General features: G+C 48.3%; 2 protein-coding genes across 2 annotated transcripts in view; both read left to right on the top strand.

The window, feature by feature from the left end:
* The window catches only part of TMEM185A (transmembrane protein 185A), a 39,697-nt gene extending 24,857 nt beyond the window's left edge, over positions 1-14,840 (top strand). The window contains 8 exon segments of the mRNA XM_033201013.1: positions 269-445; positions 2,872-3,079; positions 7,362-7,445; positions 10,933-11,053; positions 11,056-11,108; positions 11,729-11,852; positions 13,138-13,336; positions 13,338-14,840. Of these exon segments, the coding sequence (XP_033056904.1) occupies positions 269-445; positions 2,872-3,079; positions 7,362-7,445; positions 10,933-11,053; positions 11,056-11,108; positions 11,729-11,852; positions 13,138-13,336; positions 13,338-13,380 (1,009 nt within the window). The 3' untranslated portion in view covers positions 13,381-14,840.
* A 145-nt stretch (positions 14,841-14,985) lies between these two features.
* Positions 14,986-19,120, top strand: LOC117077341 (heat shock transcription factor, X-linked-like). The gene is given in 3 exon segments (XM_033201012.1): positions 14,986-17,220; positions 18,056-18,725; positions 18,728-19,120. Coding segments are annotated over 3 exon segments (1,269 nt in total). The 5' UTR covers positions 14,986-16,656; the 3' UTR covers positions 18,763-19,120.
* The last annotated feature ends 533 nt before the right edge of the window (positions 19,121-19,653 follow it).

Genomic DNA, 19,653 nt, shown 5'->3' with positions numbered 1-19,653 from the left:
TCATCACAAATATCATGCTGTATTATATGTTTCTGTGTGGTCTTCCTTCTATGAGGAAGCCTTGGAAAGCAGGAGACTTATTTTAGACTTCTTTATGTTTCTCTTATTCCTAACACATTATGTCTACCCCATAGACCTTTCCAATAAATGATTGGTTAAGCTAGTGACTCCTTTTACATGCTGACAAATACGGCTCTTATTGCTCCCCATTTCAGTATCACATATTTGTGAAAGTGAATCCTCTTTAATCGTTTTACTTTTCTCCTAGTAAATTCCTCATCTATGCCTGTCTGCTGCTGTTCTCTGTGCTGCTGGCCCTTCGTTTGGATGGCATCATACAGTGGAGTTACTGGGCTGTCTTTGCTCCAATATGGCTGTGGAAGTTAATGGTCATTGTTGGAGCCTCAGTTGGAACTGGAGTCTGGGCACGAAATCCTCAATATCGGTAATACTGCTTTATACAACTCATTGGTCTCTAGCATGAGGGAGCAATATCTTGACTTTTCTCACTTTTGATGAAGTAAGGACCATTTTATTTTCTGCCTATCTGGGGTCTTAGAACTATAGTATAAGCTAACAGATCTCTTCTGTGTTTTTGAAAATTTGGTCTTTGGTATGTATTTTCTTACAAAAGCAGTGCCATTTAGGGGTAAGTTGCCAGCCAGCTCACAAATGCCTGTATAATCCAAAATGTACCCAAAATACAGAACTGGTATGCCATACTAGACTAAGCAGCATGAAACCACCCTGTTTTTAGGAAAAGACACTCATATTATGTTTGGTCATGAAAGATCTTTCTCCAATTCAGTTTTGAAGCTGGGGCTCCCGTTGTCCCACCCTCCTAGTCCCAGAGCTTTAGGACTATTAGCAGTGTAGGGGAGGTGGCTTGGCCAGGAGAACATGAGTCCCTGAGACAGCAGCTAGGGAATGAGGAAAGTCAAGGGTTGGATGCCAAGAAGGAAAGCAGAGCCTTTAGGGGCAGGGGAGAGGAGTACCCTTTACTGTTTCCAACTCTTGCCCTCCCTGCTCTTGGATACCTCTGCTGGCCCAAATTCTTGGTAGTTGGCTCATACCAGCATGCAGCCTGGTGTTGCTGGGACCTGCAAGAGACTTTCCCTTCTCTGCCACAGAGACTGTAACTACATAAAGGGAAAAAGGGGGACTTAAGACTGGGAGGCTATTATGAACCTTCACTGGGAAGATGAGGAGTATAGGAATTCCCAGAAGGCAGCTGCTCGTGTGGGAAAAGTGTAAAGTTGAAACTTTTTTTTTTTTTTTTGAGACGGAGTTTTGCTCTTGTCCAGGCTGGAGTACAATGACGTGATCTCAGCCCACTGCAACCTCCACGTCCCGGGTTCAAGTGATTCCCCTGCCTCAGCCTCCTGAGTAGCTGGGATTACAGGCACCTGCCACCATGCCCAGCTAATTTTTTGTATTTTTAGTAGAGATAGGGTTTTACCATGCCAGGCTGGTTTCAAACTCCTGACCTCGGGTGATCCACCCACCTTGGCGTCCCAAAGTGCTGGGATTACAGGTGTGAGCCACCACGTCCAGCCACTACATCAACTTTTTAAATTTTTGTTTACTAAATACAAAAATGATTCAGATCATGTAAATTACATGTCAAATACATGTCTAAGAACTGTAAAACAGTTACACAGAGAGCCTTGGCAGGTGAGGAACATTCATGTATAGCTGTTTCAAAGTTCTTAGATTTTGTTTTGAAAGATTGATGACCTGTGTGGCTGTATATGTTTTCTTTTTTTTATGAGATATTTTCAGATATCTAATGTTTGCTTCTCAAAGAATGCAAAGTTAAATAAACATTTAGGTTCTACTAATTGATATTTAGAATATATTCAAACTTCTCTTTGTTGGTCTTATTTAAGATGCTTTGAGCAAGGAAAGGAATTGTGTATGTGGGGTTGAATGTAAGGAATGTACAGGCGTGGTCATTCTCATGTTGACATTAACCAGTGGAACACAGTTGGGTCCTACAGGAATAACCTCTGATAGCATTTTCTCTATGATCTAACTTCTGGTGTATTTATCACCCACAATACATGTATATCATAAATGTTCATCTGTATTTTGAATAAACATTGTAGGCCTTTCAAATGCATTATAGAGCCTTTTCCTGATTGCTGGCCTCACCATTGCTCAATTGTAGATCTGTTAAGGTTATTGTGTATGATACTTAACTAATTAAACTGATTTTGTTTGAGAACAGTTTTAACTCTTGTTCTTCTTTCTCTTTCATCTGCAGGTGTTAATTTCTCTTAATGGAATAGAAAGGAAAATGAAAATCATTTATATGTTTTATTTGCATTTTAAAATAGCACCTAACAATAGTTACTACTATCTTGTTGAAATATAACTGGCACTTGTTCATAGAACTAGAGTTATTTTTATAATATTGTGTGAAGGATGGTTTACATGGTTTTTAATTCATTGAAAAATGAGGATCATGAGACTTAAGGGGTATTTGCCTGGTTTTAGCAGCAGAAGCAAATCAGCTTGAATACTCTTGGAAGTAACTTGTTGTTGAATTAAAGATGTGAAGAGAAGTGTTTATGTACATTGTCAGGGAAATAACTGGCTATTACTTTTGAGAATATGCCTATACAGTTAAAACATTAAATTCTGGTTTGATTGTAATGTTCATTTGGTATTATGTAGTAGTTCTTCGATGTTTCAGAGATTGCCTACCAAAGCTTAGGTTTAAGTTAGCTTTCTACCTGATTTCCCTTACTTTTGTCAAATTTTCAAGTAAAATTCAAAGTATCAGTATAAGTTGGTATTTGCCCTGAACTGCTTGCTTATAATGGAGATTCTGAAATGAGGGTGTTTTCTTCTTCTCTCCCTTTTTAGAGCAGAAGGAGAAACGTGTGTGGAGTTTAAAGCCATGTTGATTGCAGTGGGCATCCACTTGCTCTTGTTGATGTTTGAAGTTCTGGTCTGTGACAGAATCGAGAGAGGAAGCCATTTCTGGCTCCTGGTCTTCATGCCGCTGTTCTTTGTTTCCCCGGTGTCTGTTGCAGCTTGTGTTTGGGGCTTTCGACATGACAGGTCACTAGAGGTGAGATTTCATGTATTTAAGAATGTTTTCCATTTTGGGAGGTCAAGGCAGGCAGATCACTTGAGGTCGGGAGTTCGAGACCAGACTGGCCAACGTGGTGAAACCTCATCTCTACTAATAATACAAAAATTAGCCGGGTGTGGTGGCACATGCCAATAATCCCAGCTTCTCGGGAGGCTGAGGCTGGAGAATCTCTTGAACCCAGGAGGTGGAGATGGCAGTGAGCCAAGATTGCACCATTGCACTCCAGTCTGGGTGACAGAGTGAAACTCCATCTTAAAAAGAAAAAAAAAAAAAGAATGCTTTCAAAAGTAAAATATTTTGCTCAGTTATTCAGATGTCAGTTTCTTACCCTTTTTTAGGAAGAGTTTGATCATTAACAACTCTACATCATGAGACAACAAGGCAACAAAAGACAATTGAAATAACCATTTTTCTTTCTTCACTTAGAACACTAGCTTTTCACCCAGGACCTCAGCCTTCTCTCAGCTTCATATCCTGTATCGGACAGAAACAGAACTGATAGGTTAGATACAGATGTACGTATAAAGAGAGTTAAGGAACTGGCTCACATTACTGTGGGGCTGCCAAGTCTGAAATCTCCATGGCAGGTGAACAGGCTGGAGACTTAAGAGGAGTTGACACTGCAGTCCTGGCACAGAATTTCTTCCTCTCCAGGAAGCCACAGTTTTTGCTTTTAAGGCCTTCACCTGATTGCATGAGGCCCACCCATGCTATGGAGGGTAGTCTCCTTTATTCAAAGTCAGTACCTTCATAGTAACACCAAGCTTAGTGTTTGATGAAATAACTGGGTACTATAGCCCAGCCAAGTTGACACTCAAAACTGACCATCTCCCCACCTCAGACCCCATGAGTTAGCACCTCCCCTGCTCTCTGGTTAGCTTATACTGATGTGCCCATGTGTTTGTTTATTCATTCAGTAAACATTTATCAAGTATTTACTGGATGCCAAGTCCTTTTTCCCTAAGCATAGGGGATATGCAGATGAATAAAATACCAGGACTAGTAATAGTAGTAATGAAAATAATTGCAGATAATGTTTATTGAGCACTTACTGTGTGCCGGGCATTTTGCTAGGCACATCACATGCAGTAGTTTTCTTATTAACTATTCACAACCCTGTGAGGTAGGTCCAGAGAAGATAAGTCATTTGTTCATGGCCACATGCAAAGGGGCAGAACCAGGATTCCATTTGAATCGGCTCAACTCTAAAGCCTGGGCACATAACTACATAACTGCACAGAAGCTGAGGGCCCAAAGCTGAATACTGATGGGTTAAGGGGAGAACTAGAGGCTGTAGATGCCTGGTTTTGAGCTGTGTGGATAAAGAGTGAAGGAAGAAGACTGCAGTTGGCTTAGGAAGTAAAGATAGCAGCTGTAGGGTGGGTCAGGCATATAAGCCTGGATCCCAGGTATAGGCGTGAGGGGAAGGCACCTAGACAGAGGGATGGTGATGGAGCAAGGCTCTGTGGGACTCAGGGAGAATGGGACCCGGAGCACCAGGAAGGTTGGCCTTGAACAAGGGGAGCTATTCCCTGATTTTCATGCTGGTGGAAAGGCCACAGCATGGGTATGACTGGTAGGTGGGAGTGAGCTGTGGAGGGAGAGTATCTGATGGGCCACTTTCACCCTCCCTAGAATTCCCAGTTTATATCAGGGACTTGAGCATCCATGGATTTTGGTATCCCCAGGGGGTCCTGGAACCAATCCCCTACAGATACCTAGGGACAACTATCCAAGGGCTAGGACAGCATTGGGCCTGAACTGCAGAAAGTAAGTCTTTCATACATTCACACTCTTGGCATTCCTGCCCTTGGAAGAAACAACATACCAGGAGCTGAGCTCCCTCCTCCTATGACGCAAGAACAGTGCCTATGTTGGTGAGGGGGTGATTCGGAGTAGGCTCATGCAGAGATGGGAAGGAGGAGTTGAGGGTCTGCCAGGGAGCCCTGTGTCGGGAGGAAAGGGATGGCATTTTTGGGACACATTGAAGCCTAGAGGCAGGAAACACTCCATCAGCTGAGTGGACTGTGGCAGTTCAGATCCGACGGGAGCACAAGGTGGAAAGGAAGGAACTGTGGGAGTTGAGATGAGAGGGAGCCTCTACACAGGGATTGGGCCAAATAGGGGCCACATCCTCAGCCTGCAGAGCATGTGCTGAAGTGCCCCAGGCACCCCAGTGCACTCGCAGGGCACCAGGGGATAGTGGACATTTTGAGGAAAACAGTAATACCTGACATTTGTTGGGACACCATACAAACTACTAGCTTGAAATAGTTTACAGGTTTAGTTTTAGGCCACACTGCATTCCTTTCAGTGACGTCATATCTTTAAGAAGTTGGGTTTTCGGCAGCTGCTTTGAAAACTCAAAAGGCTAGTGCTGTGTGAAAATCCAGGTGAAGAACAGGTGACAACAGTGGGAGCACCTTGTCTGATTCCAAGGCGTGGGAAATGGTGAGCTACCTGACAGGCACACGCATCCCACTAGGAATTAGTTTTGGTTATTTAAGAATAATATTAACATTTTTCTTTAGATTTGTATGAATTATTTTTTCAAGTGGCTACTTAGAAATACTTACTAGGTTAGACGTAATTACTTAAATCAATGCAATGGTTGGCATTCCCAGCCACATTAGGGATTTCTTTTGGCCTAGAAGTCTATGGAGGAATTACTAAATTCCTCATGTACCTATGTACTGAGAACTTTGGGAAGCTCTGGGCCCGGTCCCAGATTTCGATTCTGTGGTCAACAATGTACTTTACCAGAGTGAGGAGCAGCCTGCAGGGCATTTGAACTGGAGGCAGGAGGTTAGTAAGGGGTTGCTGAAGTGGTAGGGGGATGGTGAGGAAGAAGGCCTCACTAGGCAGTCATCATCAGGATAGAAAGTGGGCATGGGATTCAGGAGAAGTCTGGACACTACAGTGGACAGGATGTGGTGACTGAATGCAACAGTGTAGGAAAAAGAATACAGGGTGATTCCCGGGCTCATGGCTTGAGAAATGAGACCACTTTTGTGCCTCAAAGTGACATGAGAGGCTATAGAAAGAGGAGAGATAAGGTTCTAAGTGCAGGCGATAATGACCTCTATTTGGGACTGGCTTCATTTGAGGTGCCTCTAGGAGAGCCAAGTGGCATATGCACAGCTGGGTTTGCTATGCAGCAGGAAGGCTAAGTTGGAGACAGATGAGAGAACTCACCACTAAGGAGGTAATAATGGAAGCCAAGGGTCTGGTTGAAATTTCTTCTCCCCTAGTCCAGGGTGCAGTGGGTGAGTGAAAATATGTGTGTTCTTGTGTCTGTCTCCCTAATGGGGAGAGAAGACTGTTTGTGGCTCTGGGGAGCATCACCATTTAAGGAGGGGGAAAAGGAGACAGAAGGAATTACCAGAGCACTCCAGAGAGCTCCAAGACTGCATGGTGGGATCCTAGAAGGCCAGGAGGAGGGGAGCAAACAGGAAAGACCCATCCACAGTATCAGTAGGATGCCAACTGAAGTGTTTTTGCTGTCTCCTGGTTATTGGTGACTTTGATGAAAGCTGTCTTCTGATGGTCATGGGGGGTGGAGGCCAGATCACAGTGGAGGAAGCTGGGAATGGTAAATGAGATAGTAGGGGCTTGCATATTCATTACTGTCTCACAGAGAGAAACCTGAAGCTAAGAGGGGTCTTGGATCAAAGGATGGGGTGGGTTTATCTGGTTTGGGGTTTTTTGTTTTTAATGAGAAGGAGTTGTTTCTGTGCTGCTAGGAGGGATCAATGGAATAGGTGGGGTTAAAGATACAGTAAAGAATCTATAATTGATGGCTTGATGTGACAAGGTCCTCAAGGAGCCTGAAAGGAAAGGGTGGGATCCAAGGGCAAATCTGAGGTATGAGAAGAAGGACGCACAAGGATGGTTTTGAGTAGACAGTGTTGTTGGTAGGGGCATGAAGGAAGCTTAGTGGTCTATTGCAGTTAGTCTGTGTTCCCAGCGAACCTGGAAACAAGGTTCTCATCTGTGCTCAGGCCTCAGGCCACAAAGGGCAAGGCAGCAGAGGGGCAAGGCAGCAGAGGAGCAAGGCAGCAGGCCGAGCCATATTTCCCCTTGCCATAATACTGCTGTGCCCCTCTGGTACCGAAAATCAGGAGTTTCCAGTGCAACATAATATTACACAAGTTACACTGTATTATAATGTGTATTGTCTTTTAGTGTGTTAACCAAATTACTGCAGTATTAAATGCAAATTATACTTTGTTTAACTGATTCTTCTCTTCATTTTTAGTTAGAAATCCTGTGTTCTGTCAACATTCTCCAGTTTATATTCATTGCCTTAAGACTGGACAAGATCATCCACTGGCCCTGGCTTGTATGTAACTTTTAAAATCCTTAAATAAACTTCTTTTTTTATTATAAAAGTAATTCATATTCACTGTAGAAAGCTTGAAAAAGATAGACAAGCAGAAGTAATAGCCTAATAGTCACCCATAATCCCACTATGGGGAGATAACATAGTTAGTGTTTTTTATGTCTGTGTTTTATACAAACAGTTGGGATATAACTGTGTGTACCGTTTTGTATACTGATTTTTTTGTTTTAATGTTGTATCATAAACATTTTATCATGTTAATAAAGGTCTTTATAAACATGACTTCTAAAGTTTAATTGATACAAAATATTCTTCGAGTGCATGTATCAAACCATCCTCTTATTTCTAAAATATGGTATTTCCATTGTTGCCAGTATTGAATGATTTTAAATCATGCTGCAGTGTATATGTTATGCATTAAAATTTTTGCCTTAATGTTTTTTTTTTTTGGTTGTTTTCTTAGGAAATAGTCCAGAAATAGTGTTACTGGGCTACAGGTTGGGAACTGTTTGAGATTCCTATATACGTATACTACACTGCCAACTTGCTTTTCCAAAAGCCATACCTGGCCAGGCGCAGTGGCTTACACTTATAGTCCCAGCACTTTGGGAGGCCGAGGTGAGCTGATCACTTGAGCTCAGGAGTTCAAGACCAACCTGTGCAATGTAGCGAGACCCTGTCTCAAAAGAAAAAAAAAAAAGCCATACCCATTTACACTCTTGCTGGTGGTGGCATCTATGTCATGCTTCTAAACTGTGACTTCAGTTACTGGGCATTTGGTTGAAATTAACCATGAATAAATGGGTGGATGGATGCAGAGACAGAAAGATAAGTGGCAAGACAGAAATTAGAGAACACAGTATAGTTTCCACTATTAAATGCATGGAAAAAAGATGGAGACTAAAGGCAGAAGAGTTCCATTGTCACTGGGAGGTAAGGTCATGCTAGTGTTTTTGTTTCAGTTTTATTTTCTCTGTTGTTTGATGTATAATTTTGCATACAATATATTTTATGTATTAAATATAGTTACCTTTAAAAAGTAAAAAGTACAGTAAAGAATTGGGAGCAGAGAAGAAACGAAGGGAAGCTAAATACACTCCATACTTAAAGATGGGAATAATCACTTCTGCCCAAAGTCTTTGTTTTTATTCAGCCACTCATCCTACAACTTCACAGTGCTGTATCTGGAGAGTGGTCATTGGGTTCAAAACTGTTTCTGTTGTGACATGGAGGAAACATGTCCAAACAAGACCAAATTTTTTAGTATAAGATACTGTCAGGGAAAAAAAAATGATTAGTAATTTTTAGTGCTTTCCACAAATGAGAACAAAGATTTTTTCTGCCCTTCATCCTCTGTAGATCCCAGTTGATGAAGCAGTCTGAGTACATGTTTCCCATAGTGAGCAAGAGACAACAAGGAAGGCTATTGAGATCTAACATTCCACCCATGAAGGGAACTTCAATAAAAAGGAGAATCTCATCACAGAATGGGGAAGGGGGAAGAAAGGCTGTGCATAGACTCTGCAGAAAAACCTACAATCAAAAACTCCAGGCTGGTCAGGAGGGGTAAAATTCCTATGCCAACTCAAATCATAGATCTAAAAGAAAATGTGAAACTATAGATCTGTTAGGAAATAACATAGGACAGAATCTTTGGGGTTTGCAGTTAGGCAAAGAGTACTTAGAAATGGCACTGTTAATATGGTCCATATGAGAAAGAAATCATAAATTTGGACTTCCTCAAAATTGAAATGAAGACAGACCACAGACTGGGAGAAAATAGTTGCAAAGCACACATCAAAACGCTCACTTGTACCCAGAACATACAGAGAACTCTTAAAAACTCAAAAATGCAAAAAGAAACACCTAATTTAAAAATTGGCAAAAGAGTCGACAGTTTGCAAATGGATATATGCATGGTGAAAAAGCACAGGAAAAGATGCTCAATGTCATTACAGTTAGGGAAGGCAAACTACAACCAGGATGGGGGCCCGAAACACATGGCTTCAGAATGACGAAACTCAACAACACTGAGAAGGGCATGTGCCCAGTAGGATGCAGAGGAACTGGGACACTCCAACGTCACTAGGGGAAGGCAGATGGTACAGGCATTGTGGAAAATGGTTTGGCAGTTTCTCATGCAGTTAAAAGCACATTTACCCTGGGACGTGGCTGCCCTACACCTAAGTATTTACCCTAGGAAGTGAAAGGGCGCAGCCAGGTAGAAACCCACACTCTAGTGTTTGTAGCCGCCTTGTTTGTGATAGCCAAGGGCTGGAAACCATCCGCAGCGGAGGGTTGGGTAAACAAACTGTAGACATCGGTACAATGGAATACCACTCAGCAATGAGAGGGTCCACCTATGGATACAGGGAGGGAACAATTTGGATGAATCTCAGAGGCATTATGTGGATGGCGGGAAGCCAGTCTCAACAGTGTTGTCTCGCGATGTCATCTACATAAAGTTCCAGCAGAGACAAAAGTACAGTGATGGAGAACAGATCAGTGTTTGCCGGGCTAATGGTGGGACACTGTGATAGTGAAGGAACAGCCCAAGAGAGTTTTGCAGAGTGACAGACCTCTTCCACATCCTGTCTCTGGCTGTGCGAATCTACACTTGTGTGAAGACTCAGGGAACGCACACCAAAGGAAGACAGTCACTTTTCCTACTGTATGATAGATAATAAAAAGGGAGAACGGAGAAGTGTCATCCCAGGGGGCAGGGCAGGAGGGTGACGACATGTCACAGGGGAACCTTGGCCAAGTGGCACCCCCAGAACTCATCCTCTGGGCTTGTGTGTGGATGAGACAAGGTCTACCTGGTTTGACAGCAACACACTTGGAATGCACCCTTGCCGTGGAGGCAGGGACCCGGCAGCGCTACGTATCCAGCATCAACCTGTATTCAGCATCAACCTGTATCCAGCATCAACCTGCCAAGTTCACTAATTTGGTAGGGGTGAGGTTAGGGATCCTTAAGAGCCCAGGCAGCCACACTTTCTGGGGAGCCCTTTCCCATTTGTGTTGCCAAAGTACCCTCAGCAGGTTGTGGGAATGTTAGCTGTGAAGATAGTCTGTTGGGGTAAGATCTTGTGTGTGTGCACAGGGTGACAGCTGTGTCCCGTTTCCTGGGAAGCTGTGATGGCAGCAGAGCCTGGGGGAGCCTGAGCGAGTGTGAGAGGGTGGGCCTCTGGAAGAGTAGAGGCTGCGGAGCCAGATGCAGGGCTGTCTGTCACCCAAAAGAAGAGGGACTGAGGACTCACTGAGCGTTTGTGTCATAAACGGTGGCAGCAGGCCCCATAGTGAACATACCATACCTTTTCTGTCCCGAGCGATCCTTGCAGCAGTCCTGGGAGGTAGAACGTCCTTATTCAGCTCACAGGAGGGACTGCCTTAACTGGAGAGACACAGCAAGGTGCTGAAGGTGCCTTCCATCAGAGGCCGGGTCGGAAGCGCTAAAGAGACTTCTTCTCTCCCCCACTCCCAGGTTGTGTGTGTCCCGCTGTGGATTCTCATGTCTTTTCTGTGCCTGGTGGTCCTCTACTACATCGTGTGGTCCGTCTTGTTCTTGCGCTCTATGGATGTGATTGCCGAGCAGCGCAGGACACATATACCATGGCCCTGAGCTGGATGACCATCGTCGTGCCCCTTCTTACGTTTGAGGTAAGCGTTCCACGGGCAGCCTCTTCAGCCCCTGAAGCTTGCGCTTCCCCTGACAGGATTCTGCACCCCTGGAAAGGCAGCCTCTGTCCGTCAAGCTCACAGTGAGCCCACTCCAGGAGAGGGGAGAGAACACGGCCATCTCTGGGAGGGAGCTTTGGAGAAAGGAAAGCATCCTTCCTTTCTCTTGGGGGCAGTGTGTGGGGCTGGCAGGGAGAAGAGTGCACCGTTTTTAGCCATGGTGCCTCTGTATGACTCCAGTTTCCACGTTTGGAAAAGCAGAGTTGGATGCTGGATTTATGTATTGGAGTCGCATGGAGAATTCTAGAATGGGAGCTGTTGACTCCTTAGAATAAACACTGGGAGGAGTTTGCCATAAAACTGCTGGCATTGGGAACTTTTCAAGTGGAGAGGCTACTGCAGAGCTCTGAAGAGGGACATACAAGCTCATTTGGAGTTTTCCCCATGGATAGGTGGTTTCCTGCCTTTTCCTGCGGTGCTGATGTTCCCTCTTCTGGAGCCCATGCCGGGGTGGGGTGGTGGGGAGGAGCTGCCTAATGAGGTCTGGCTTCCGCCTATGTCCATTTTCGATGCTGGCATCAACAGGGACTATGTCTCTTTAGATTCTGCTGGTTCACAAGCTGGATGGCCACAACGCCTTCTCCTGCATCCCGATTTTTGTCCCCCTTTGGCTCTCGTTGATCACGCTGATGGCAACCACATTTGGACAGAAGGGAGGAAACCACTGTATGTACTCAGCATTTGAGAAGTCCTTGGTGTGTGTGCGGGGTGGGACCATGGGGTGGGGGATGGATAGAAGTCTAGGAAGGGATGAGTCTCCGAGGGCCCCAATTTAGAAGCTTGTGTGGGAAAGCGAGGGCTGAGGAAATTCTGGGACCGTCTAAGGAAGGGCATGCCGTAACTCTGGTGTTCCGCTGGCCTGCACTGGGACTTTTCTCGCAGTGCACGCTGCCATTTGAGGTAGAACTAGACAAGGCAGGCAACCTCTCAGAGATCCCGTTCCCTCCTCTGCAAAATGGGGATCAAGATAGATTCTTCCAAGGACTGTGAGGATTTGATGGAAAATCCACATCTCCCACCCAAACCCTGGGATTCATCCTAGGTCCCTGTTGGCCCCTCTGCCTCCCCCACATCCTTGCTGCCATCCCCTGAGCCTTGCCTGTCTTGCCTTGCTAGCACTCTCCTCCCCTCCATCTGCTTGCTGAGGCAGACACTGCCAAAATGATCTCTGCAGAGGGTGCCTTCCTGGCGAGGCTGTGAGCCCCGTGGCATGGAAGCCCAGAGCACTGCCCTTCCGAAAGCCAGTGGGTTTGGGGGCCGGGCCTCACTGCAGCCCAGCAGCCCAGGCTATGCTTGCTGTTTGTGCCTCTGCCCCGCCGGGAGCAGGGAGGGCCTGCACCGAGCTGACACTCCAGTAGCATACAGAGAGGAAGAGTGGGACTGGGAAAGTGGCTTTAAGAGGGCTCCATGAGTTCAGGCCCCCTCCTGGCCAGGACCCACGCATGACTACTGCCCTCGCAGATTCCGGAGGGTGATGGAAATCTTGTTTTTCGCGGCACTGTCATCCATGAGTTTATCGTGGCTGGAGAAGATTAGCGGAAGACACCATAGTCTACGCACCACAGATATCTTGACACTCACTGGAGCAGTAGTTCTCAAACTTGGGCACCCAGCAGAATCCCAAAAGGGCAGGGAAAAGGGGACTGCTGGAGTCCACCCTAGCCCGACTCAGTTTCTGGAAGTCTGGGGTGGGGCCCGAGAATGGCATCCATAAATAGACCCCGGGGACGCTGTCCCTGCCAGTCCGGGAGCCTCACTCAGAGAACCACAGAGCTAGCATTTGTACTTCTCCCCCTTCTGGGTACTCAAGCCCTGTTCAGGCTTTGTGACTGAGGAGTCTGGATAAAGTATGTTATGACATCGTAGGAGTGAAACTTCTCGTTATGGAAAGAAAGTTAACAGGAAGGTCAGTTGAGCCTCGTGTGTGAAACAAAAAATTCTTATTTTTCAGGGTGGTTTGGTATCCGCAAAGATTTCTGTCAGTTTCTGCTTGAAATCTTCCCATTTCTACGAGAATATGGAAACATTTCCTATGATCTCCATCACGAAGATAATGAAGAAACCGAAGAGACCCCAGTTCCGGAGCCTCCTAAAATCGCACCCATGTTTCGAAAGAAGGCCAGGGTGGTCATTACCCAGAGCCCTGGGAGTATGTGCTCCCACCTCCCAAATTAATATCGAAATGCCAGATTAGATGCCACTTCCGGGGACAGAGCTAAAGTGGACTGGGACGCGCTCTCTCCACCTTCCTCTGCCCCCTCGTTCACCCCGCAAACCAGAACCAGTACTGGAGCTGGGTCTCCAGGTACGTCCATCTCATGCCTTGTTTGCATCCAGCGCCTATCAGCCACTCACCATGACGGGACGCGGAAGTGGCGGGTGACGGGGGTGTGTGCCAGCAGATGTGGATGCCAGGAAGAGTGTGAGAACAGGGGCGGGATTTCCATCTGTCTGGGAGGGGCTCCAGGTACCCCTCTTCCTCGTCAGACCCACCGGGGGATGGCTGCTTACCAGGCCCCCAGAAGGAACATCTGTCTACACGGTGCTGAAATCCCAATCAAAAGTGTTGTTTAGAAATGTATTTCTCCACAGGGCTGACCTCCTGCAGCTCGCTCAGCACTCCCAGGTCCTTAGCACTCCCAGGTCGTGGCTGGCGCAGTCAGTAGGAACTGTAACTATGTCTCTGATGCACCACGTGTTTAGACACAGCACAGTCCTTTTTTCTGTTCCTACTGTGGAAGTAGTTTCTCTTTGGGCATGCTGACAGCAGTTTTTCATAGCCTCACCGATGAGCCCTTCCTGCGGGAGTGACTCCATGCCTGTATACAGAGTATTTATACAAATGTTTTAGCATCTTCATATGCGGTGTTAACCCCTAGTTCTGTACAGCATATTCTGTTCAAGTATTTTTTTACAAGCTTGTGCTGTAGGCACATGCCTTCTGCTACAGAAGTGGATGCCCGTGGCACACCCACCCCACCCCAGTGGGGTGCCATGCCTTCCTGGGACATTGCCACTTCTGCCCTGGAACTCATGCAGGTACGTAGTAGCTGCTACTGCCAGAACAGCAAAGCCAAGCAAGAGATGGTCCATGCTTTTCTGACGTTCTCAGAATAGTGGCTAGCCTAAAACCTGACAAGCGCTGATTGAAGCCGGAACACTGGAGAATGTTGCTGAGAGCAGAAATGGCCACGCGGGTCACGATTATGCTTGGGAAAGTCTCAGGCTTCCCTCCTGCCAGCAACAAGAAGGCTTTGGGGTAGGCACGATGTTTTCACGTGTACGTGCCATTTCTCCAAGAGCTGCAGGTTCCGCCGTGTGCCGGAGGCTACAAGTTTAACATCCTCCTTCCTGAAAACAAATAGGTCCTACGCTGAAAAAAGGGTAAAAAATGAGCATTGATCTTCTCAGCCAGGAGAAGAGTGTGGCGTTTTAACACGACCAACTGCTCGCCGGCCTACATGGGGTTAATTCAACTCTGCTGCGAACACGGCTCCACCCCTGGCACTGGCCTCCAGCAAGCCTGTTCTTTTTGGGGTACGGGGGAGCGGGATGGTTTAGCCTTTCCTGCTCAGTGTGTAAAACAATGTAGCTAAAGCCACTATTTTTGCTCTCTCAAGCTGTTCAATAAACTGGTTCCTCGTTTTACATGTGCATGATGTGTATCTTATTTGCTGGATGGCCCGGGAAACTGGAGTGGTCCTCTCAGCCAGCCTCAGAGGAAAGAAATCTCTAGCTGGCACAGGCAGCCGAGTGAGGCTGGCGGCTGCAGGGACGTAGCCTTTAGAATGAGTCCTTGAGTGCACAGCTCCCAGGGATATATGGGGTAGCGGGAAGAAGGAGGGGGACGCTGCACAGATGCCACTGTTGGCTGGGCTACACCGTGCCACATTTGTTACTGCTTAGGAGGCTTTCTGGAGTGTTCCTCGGGTGCTAAGACTGCTGGTCCTCGTTTGCTCCCCAGTCATGTCAACAGCTGAGGACTGCTCACACTGCAACAAAAGGCTCTGCAGTTGCTATCTAGCTAGCCCTAGCTGTCTCTAGAGTTCTGCCTGAACTGCAACTCAAGTGGGGTTCAGCTCATGACTTGCGGCAATTGACGAGGAGATCCACCAGTTCCTGTGGCTGGAAGGATTTTCAGTCCTGTGGGTTGTAACCAGAGGCCACAGGAGGATTCTGCCTTAGGCTCATGAGATTTCCAACTTGCTGTTCAAGAAAATGCCTTGTGAAGTGACAACAGTAGCTATGACCCAACTGCCAGGAGCCTTGCTAGTTCCCATACGTCCCACTGGATCCTCACAGCCCTGGGAAGCAGGTGCTACTACTCTTATCCCCAGGAGGAGACAGAGGCCGAGAGAGGTTCAGTGACGTGCCCAAGTCACACAGCTTGGCAGCGGCCGGGTCGAGACACCAGCATCAGCAGTCTGTTTGCAGACCCCTCACTGTCACCCCCTGAGCCAGTGCGTCTTGGGCCCTGGGGTCAGGATGTCTCAAGCGTGGAGGCATCACCGGTTTGTGGCAGTCTCTGGAAGGTCCCTGAGCTCTGTGCCCAGAATTGAGTCGGGGGAGTCTGTAGAGAGGTGGCCCTGTGTGTGGGGACAGTGTGACACACTGCTTTGGAGGGACGCCTCTCCCGTGACCTCCTAGCATCACATCCCAAAGGAACAACTGTTGCAGAGATGGACCTCTGGGCACAAACCCACGTGCGTTTCTCTGGAGACACTGGCCAAGGAAAACAAGACATGCTCGAAGGCCAATAGCTGCATGCCCCACCACGATGTGACCGCAGAGACCCGGGGTGTAGAAGAGTGTCTCTGCTTGGTGGGGGGACATAGGACCAAGGAGAGGCGGGAAGAAGGCAGCCTCCGACTCGCCACTGGACTGCATGGCGACGCTGGTGGGGCAGTCAGCTAAGCCATTTGCGTAAGTGGCCTTCGGACATCTGCGTGCTGGGGACCGACAGTGGGGGTGTGTTAGGTGGATCTGCATGGAACACATTGCTGCCACTGGCTAGGACAGGGTGGAAAGGGTGGCGTGGCTACAGCCTGACCCGTGGGCACCATCCTACCCTTTCTTCTGTGCTTCAGAGTATCAGTCGTGCTGGTGTTTGTGGGCCCATGACTCAGACGGTGAGCTCTGACCTTCCTGAGCCAGGGCTTTGCTGTGGTTCTGCCTGGCTCAGGAACTCGAGGACAAGGGGACCGCTCCAGGTCGGCACCTAAGGTGCGGCAGGGCCCCTGGCCACTCCTGTGTACTAGTGTCGCCTTTCCCATTGAAATGACTGTGAGGACCAGAATGTGCACATGCAGATGGGCAGCTACTTGTCTGCCTTGGCCCTTTATTCCATAACTTGCTGGGTTTGTGAAGATGTCACCCCCCCAGCAGTCAGAGCCCGTTTGTGATGTCGTGGGGCTGGTTACATGACTGCCAAGGGGCGCTGCTGGCCACACTGCACTAGCAAGTTTGCCAGATGGAGGACAAGCCATCACTGAGTGTGGCTCTCTGTGAAGAAAGAAATTCGAGAGGACAGGGTCATGGCTTGGACAGGGTGCCTTTTCCTCCCCAGTTGCACTCAGAGACCTACCTTCACCCAGCAGATCCTTCCCCTGCCTGGGATGACCCGGTGTCCACTGGGAGCCCTAACTTCAGGCTGCTGACGGAAGAAATTGCTTTCCAAGCTCTGGCCGAGGAGGCTTCGTTCAGAAGGCCGCGCCCTGATGGTGACATCCCGCCCCAGGGAGAAGACAATCTCCTCTCCCTCCCTTTTCCGCAGAAACTGTGGAGTCTGGTCAGCAGCAATCAGTTTTCATCCATCTGGTGGGAAGAAGGAGGGGCTTGTATAGTGATCAATCAAAAACTCTTCGAAAAGGAGATTCTCGAAAGGGACGTCACACACAAAGTGTTTGCCACGGATTCAATAAAGAGCTTCTTCCGCCAGCTAAACTTATATGGCTTCCGAAAACGGCGTCAACGCTCTTTCAGGACCCTCACCCACGTTTTCCCCGCACAAAGGCCGGTCTCCATCTTGAATAAGGTAATGAACGACAAGCCTCTGGAGGGGTTAAGTCTGTGGGCTCTGGGTCCTGGTCGGGTGGAAGTCCCAGGACTGCCTCCTGGGAAGTGGGCGACCTCAGGCAGGGTGTGGGGCCATCACTGTGGGCCTGTGTCCCCCTCTGGGTGGAGGTGATATGAACTAAGAGTGAATGTGGGGAGAGGGCTGAGGATGGTGCCGGCCCCTCTGGAGTGTGTAAAATATCACAGGTGCTAAGTAGCCGTATCTGCATGTCCTCCTACCCGGGACCAGCCTTGTCCTCTGGTGGTTGCTGTGTCCCCCGGACTCCATAGCGCTTTACCCCGTGAGGTGAGCAGGCCAGGGGAGTCTGGTATTTGTACCACTATCACCCTAGCTGGTGTCGGAGAAGTGCTGAAGTTGAAGCGCTGACGGGCGCCTGGCACGGGAGGTGCAGACGCTCCTGCTGCCCTTGGTAGGTAGGGCCCCTGGTGTGGAAGACCCAGTGCCCAGGACCTCCAGCCCAGCCGGGGTGCATTCTGTTACCAGCTGACACTGTGGGGGAGGCCCAGAATCATCTTCCCTCCTGGTCTGCAACCTCAAAGACCCTTTCCGCCGGCCGTGGCCACCCTAATCTGCCATTTTGAGGCTTTTTCCGAGACGGAAAGGCCCGCCACAAATTGGTAAACCTTGGTGATGTGAACACGAGTCCCCAGCTTCCTTTGGGGACTGGGACCTTTTCCAGAAAGTCCTCCTGGGCCAGTAGAGTTCTCTTGCACAGGGGCGTAGATGGTTGGGAGTTGCAGTTCATCCTTGTGACTTGCAGTTTCCTTTTCTTTATTTAAACTTTGACTCATAGTTAGAGTTCTACTGCCATCCCTACTTTCAAAGAGACTCCCCTCACCTCCTCGGGAGGATGAAGAGAAGAGTGGGCGTCAAGTCTGCACCAGGACATCAGGAGGAGGACAAGCCAGAAGCTGCTGGATCCTGTCTGGCACCAGCAGACACTGAGCAACAAGATCACACATCCCCGAATGAGAATGATCAGGTCACACCGCAACACCAGGAACCGGTGGGTCCCAACACCCAAATCAGAAGCGTCTCTGCTCTACCAGCAATTCCTGTGATGGTGCCCGATCCCGCCATGGCAAGTGACAACACTCCAGTGACCCAGCCGGCCGGCGAGTGGTCAGAGGGCAGCCAGGCTCACGTCACCCCGGTGGCCGCCGTCCCTGGGCCTGCAGCGCAGCCCTTCTTCTCTGTCCCCAGATCTCCCACCCAGATGAATTCTTACGGGCCTGTGGTGGCCCTTCCCACAGCGTCCCCCAGTACCCTTGCCATGGAGACCACAAGACTTCCTGCGCCTGGCATGCTGCCCTTTTGCCATCTCTGGGTGCCGGTGACCCTAGTGGCTGCTGGGGCTGCGCAGCCTGTTGCCTCCGTGGCCATGTTCCCCCATCCCCTAGCTCTGCACCACCATTGCCCCCACAGCCACCGCACATCACAGTACATGCCAGCTAGCGATGGCCCCAGGCATACCCAGACTACGCAGACCAGCGCACATAGAGGCGAGCATTTGGACAGAGTATGTTCCGGTCAATAAATGTGTCACAAAATGAGTAATTTTCTCACTGCACAAAAGAGTCTTCATGGTCTCCGTCCTTTTTCTTTCTTTGCAGTCGAGTACCCCCTCCGACATCTTTGGCTTGCATGATAAAGACTTCAGCCTAGCACGCCTCCCTGGAAAAATGCCCAGGAGATACTCGAGCAGGTGCTGGGTTTTAGGAAGCCCCTCAGACATCCTGCCTCTGCTCATTAAAAATTACCTGGAGCTGGCCGGGTGCGGTGGCTCACGCCTGTAATCCCAGCACTTTGGGAGGCCGAGGCGGGCAGATCACAGGTCAGGAGCTCGAGACCATCCTGGCTAACACGGTGAAACCCTGTCTCTACTAAAAATATAAAAAATTAGCCGGGCATGGTGGTGGGTGCAGGTAGTCCCAGCTACTCAGGAGGCTGAGGCAGGAGAATGGAATGAACCCAGGAGGCGGAGCTTGTAGCGAGAGGAGATCGCACCACTGCACTCCAGCCTGGGCCACAGAGCGAGATTCCCTCTCAAAAAAAAAAAAAAAAAAAAAAATTACCTGGAGCTGCTCGCTGAGTGCCAATTGTGGTGCTAGCATTGACGGCCTAGGGTTCACAATGTCACTGTGTTGCTGGCCACACCTTGTCGTGGCGGTGCCTTTATATAACAGGATCTTCACTTTACCTACAGATGAGATCACGTCTGGCTTTGTCACTGGGTTAAAAAGTGCCCTTGTTAGTTGTGGAGGTCACAGATACTACCAAGGAGTCCTACGGGTTTACAGTTTAGAGGGTGCTCATTAGCGTCTGGTGGACAGGATTTACGTTTGGCTTTACGTCTGTACTGGAGCCGGTGGGGTTTCTTACTTCCTTCCT

This window comes from Trachypithecus francoisi, unplaced genomic scaffold (genome assembly GCF_009764315.1).
Source record: "Trachypithecus francoisi isolate TF-2019V2 unplaced genomic scaffold, Tfra_2.0 Lachesis_group6, whole genome shotgun sequence".
NCBI lineage: Eukaryota > Metazoa > Chordata > Mammalia > Primates > Cercopithecidae > Trachypithecus > Trachypithecus francoisi.
The sequence above is the reverse complement of the archived record's forward strand: the minus strand, read 5'-3'. Positions and strand labels throughout refer to the sequence as shown.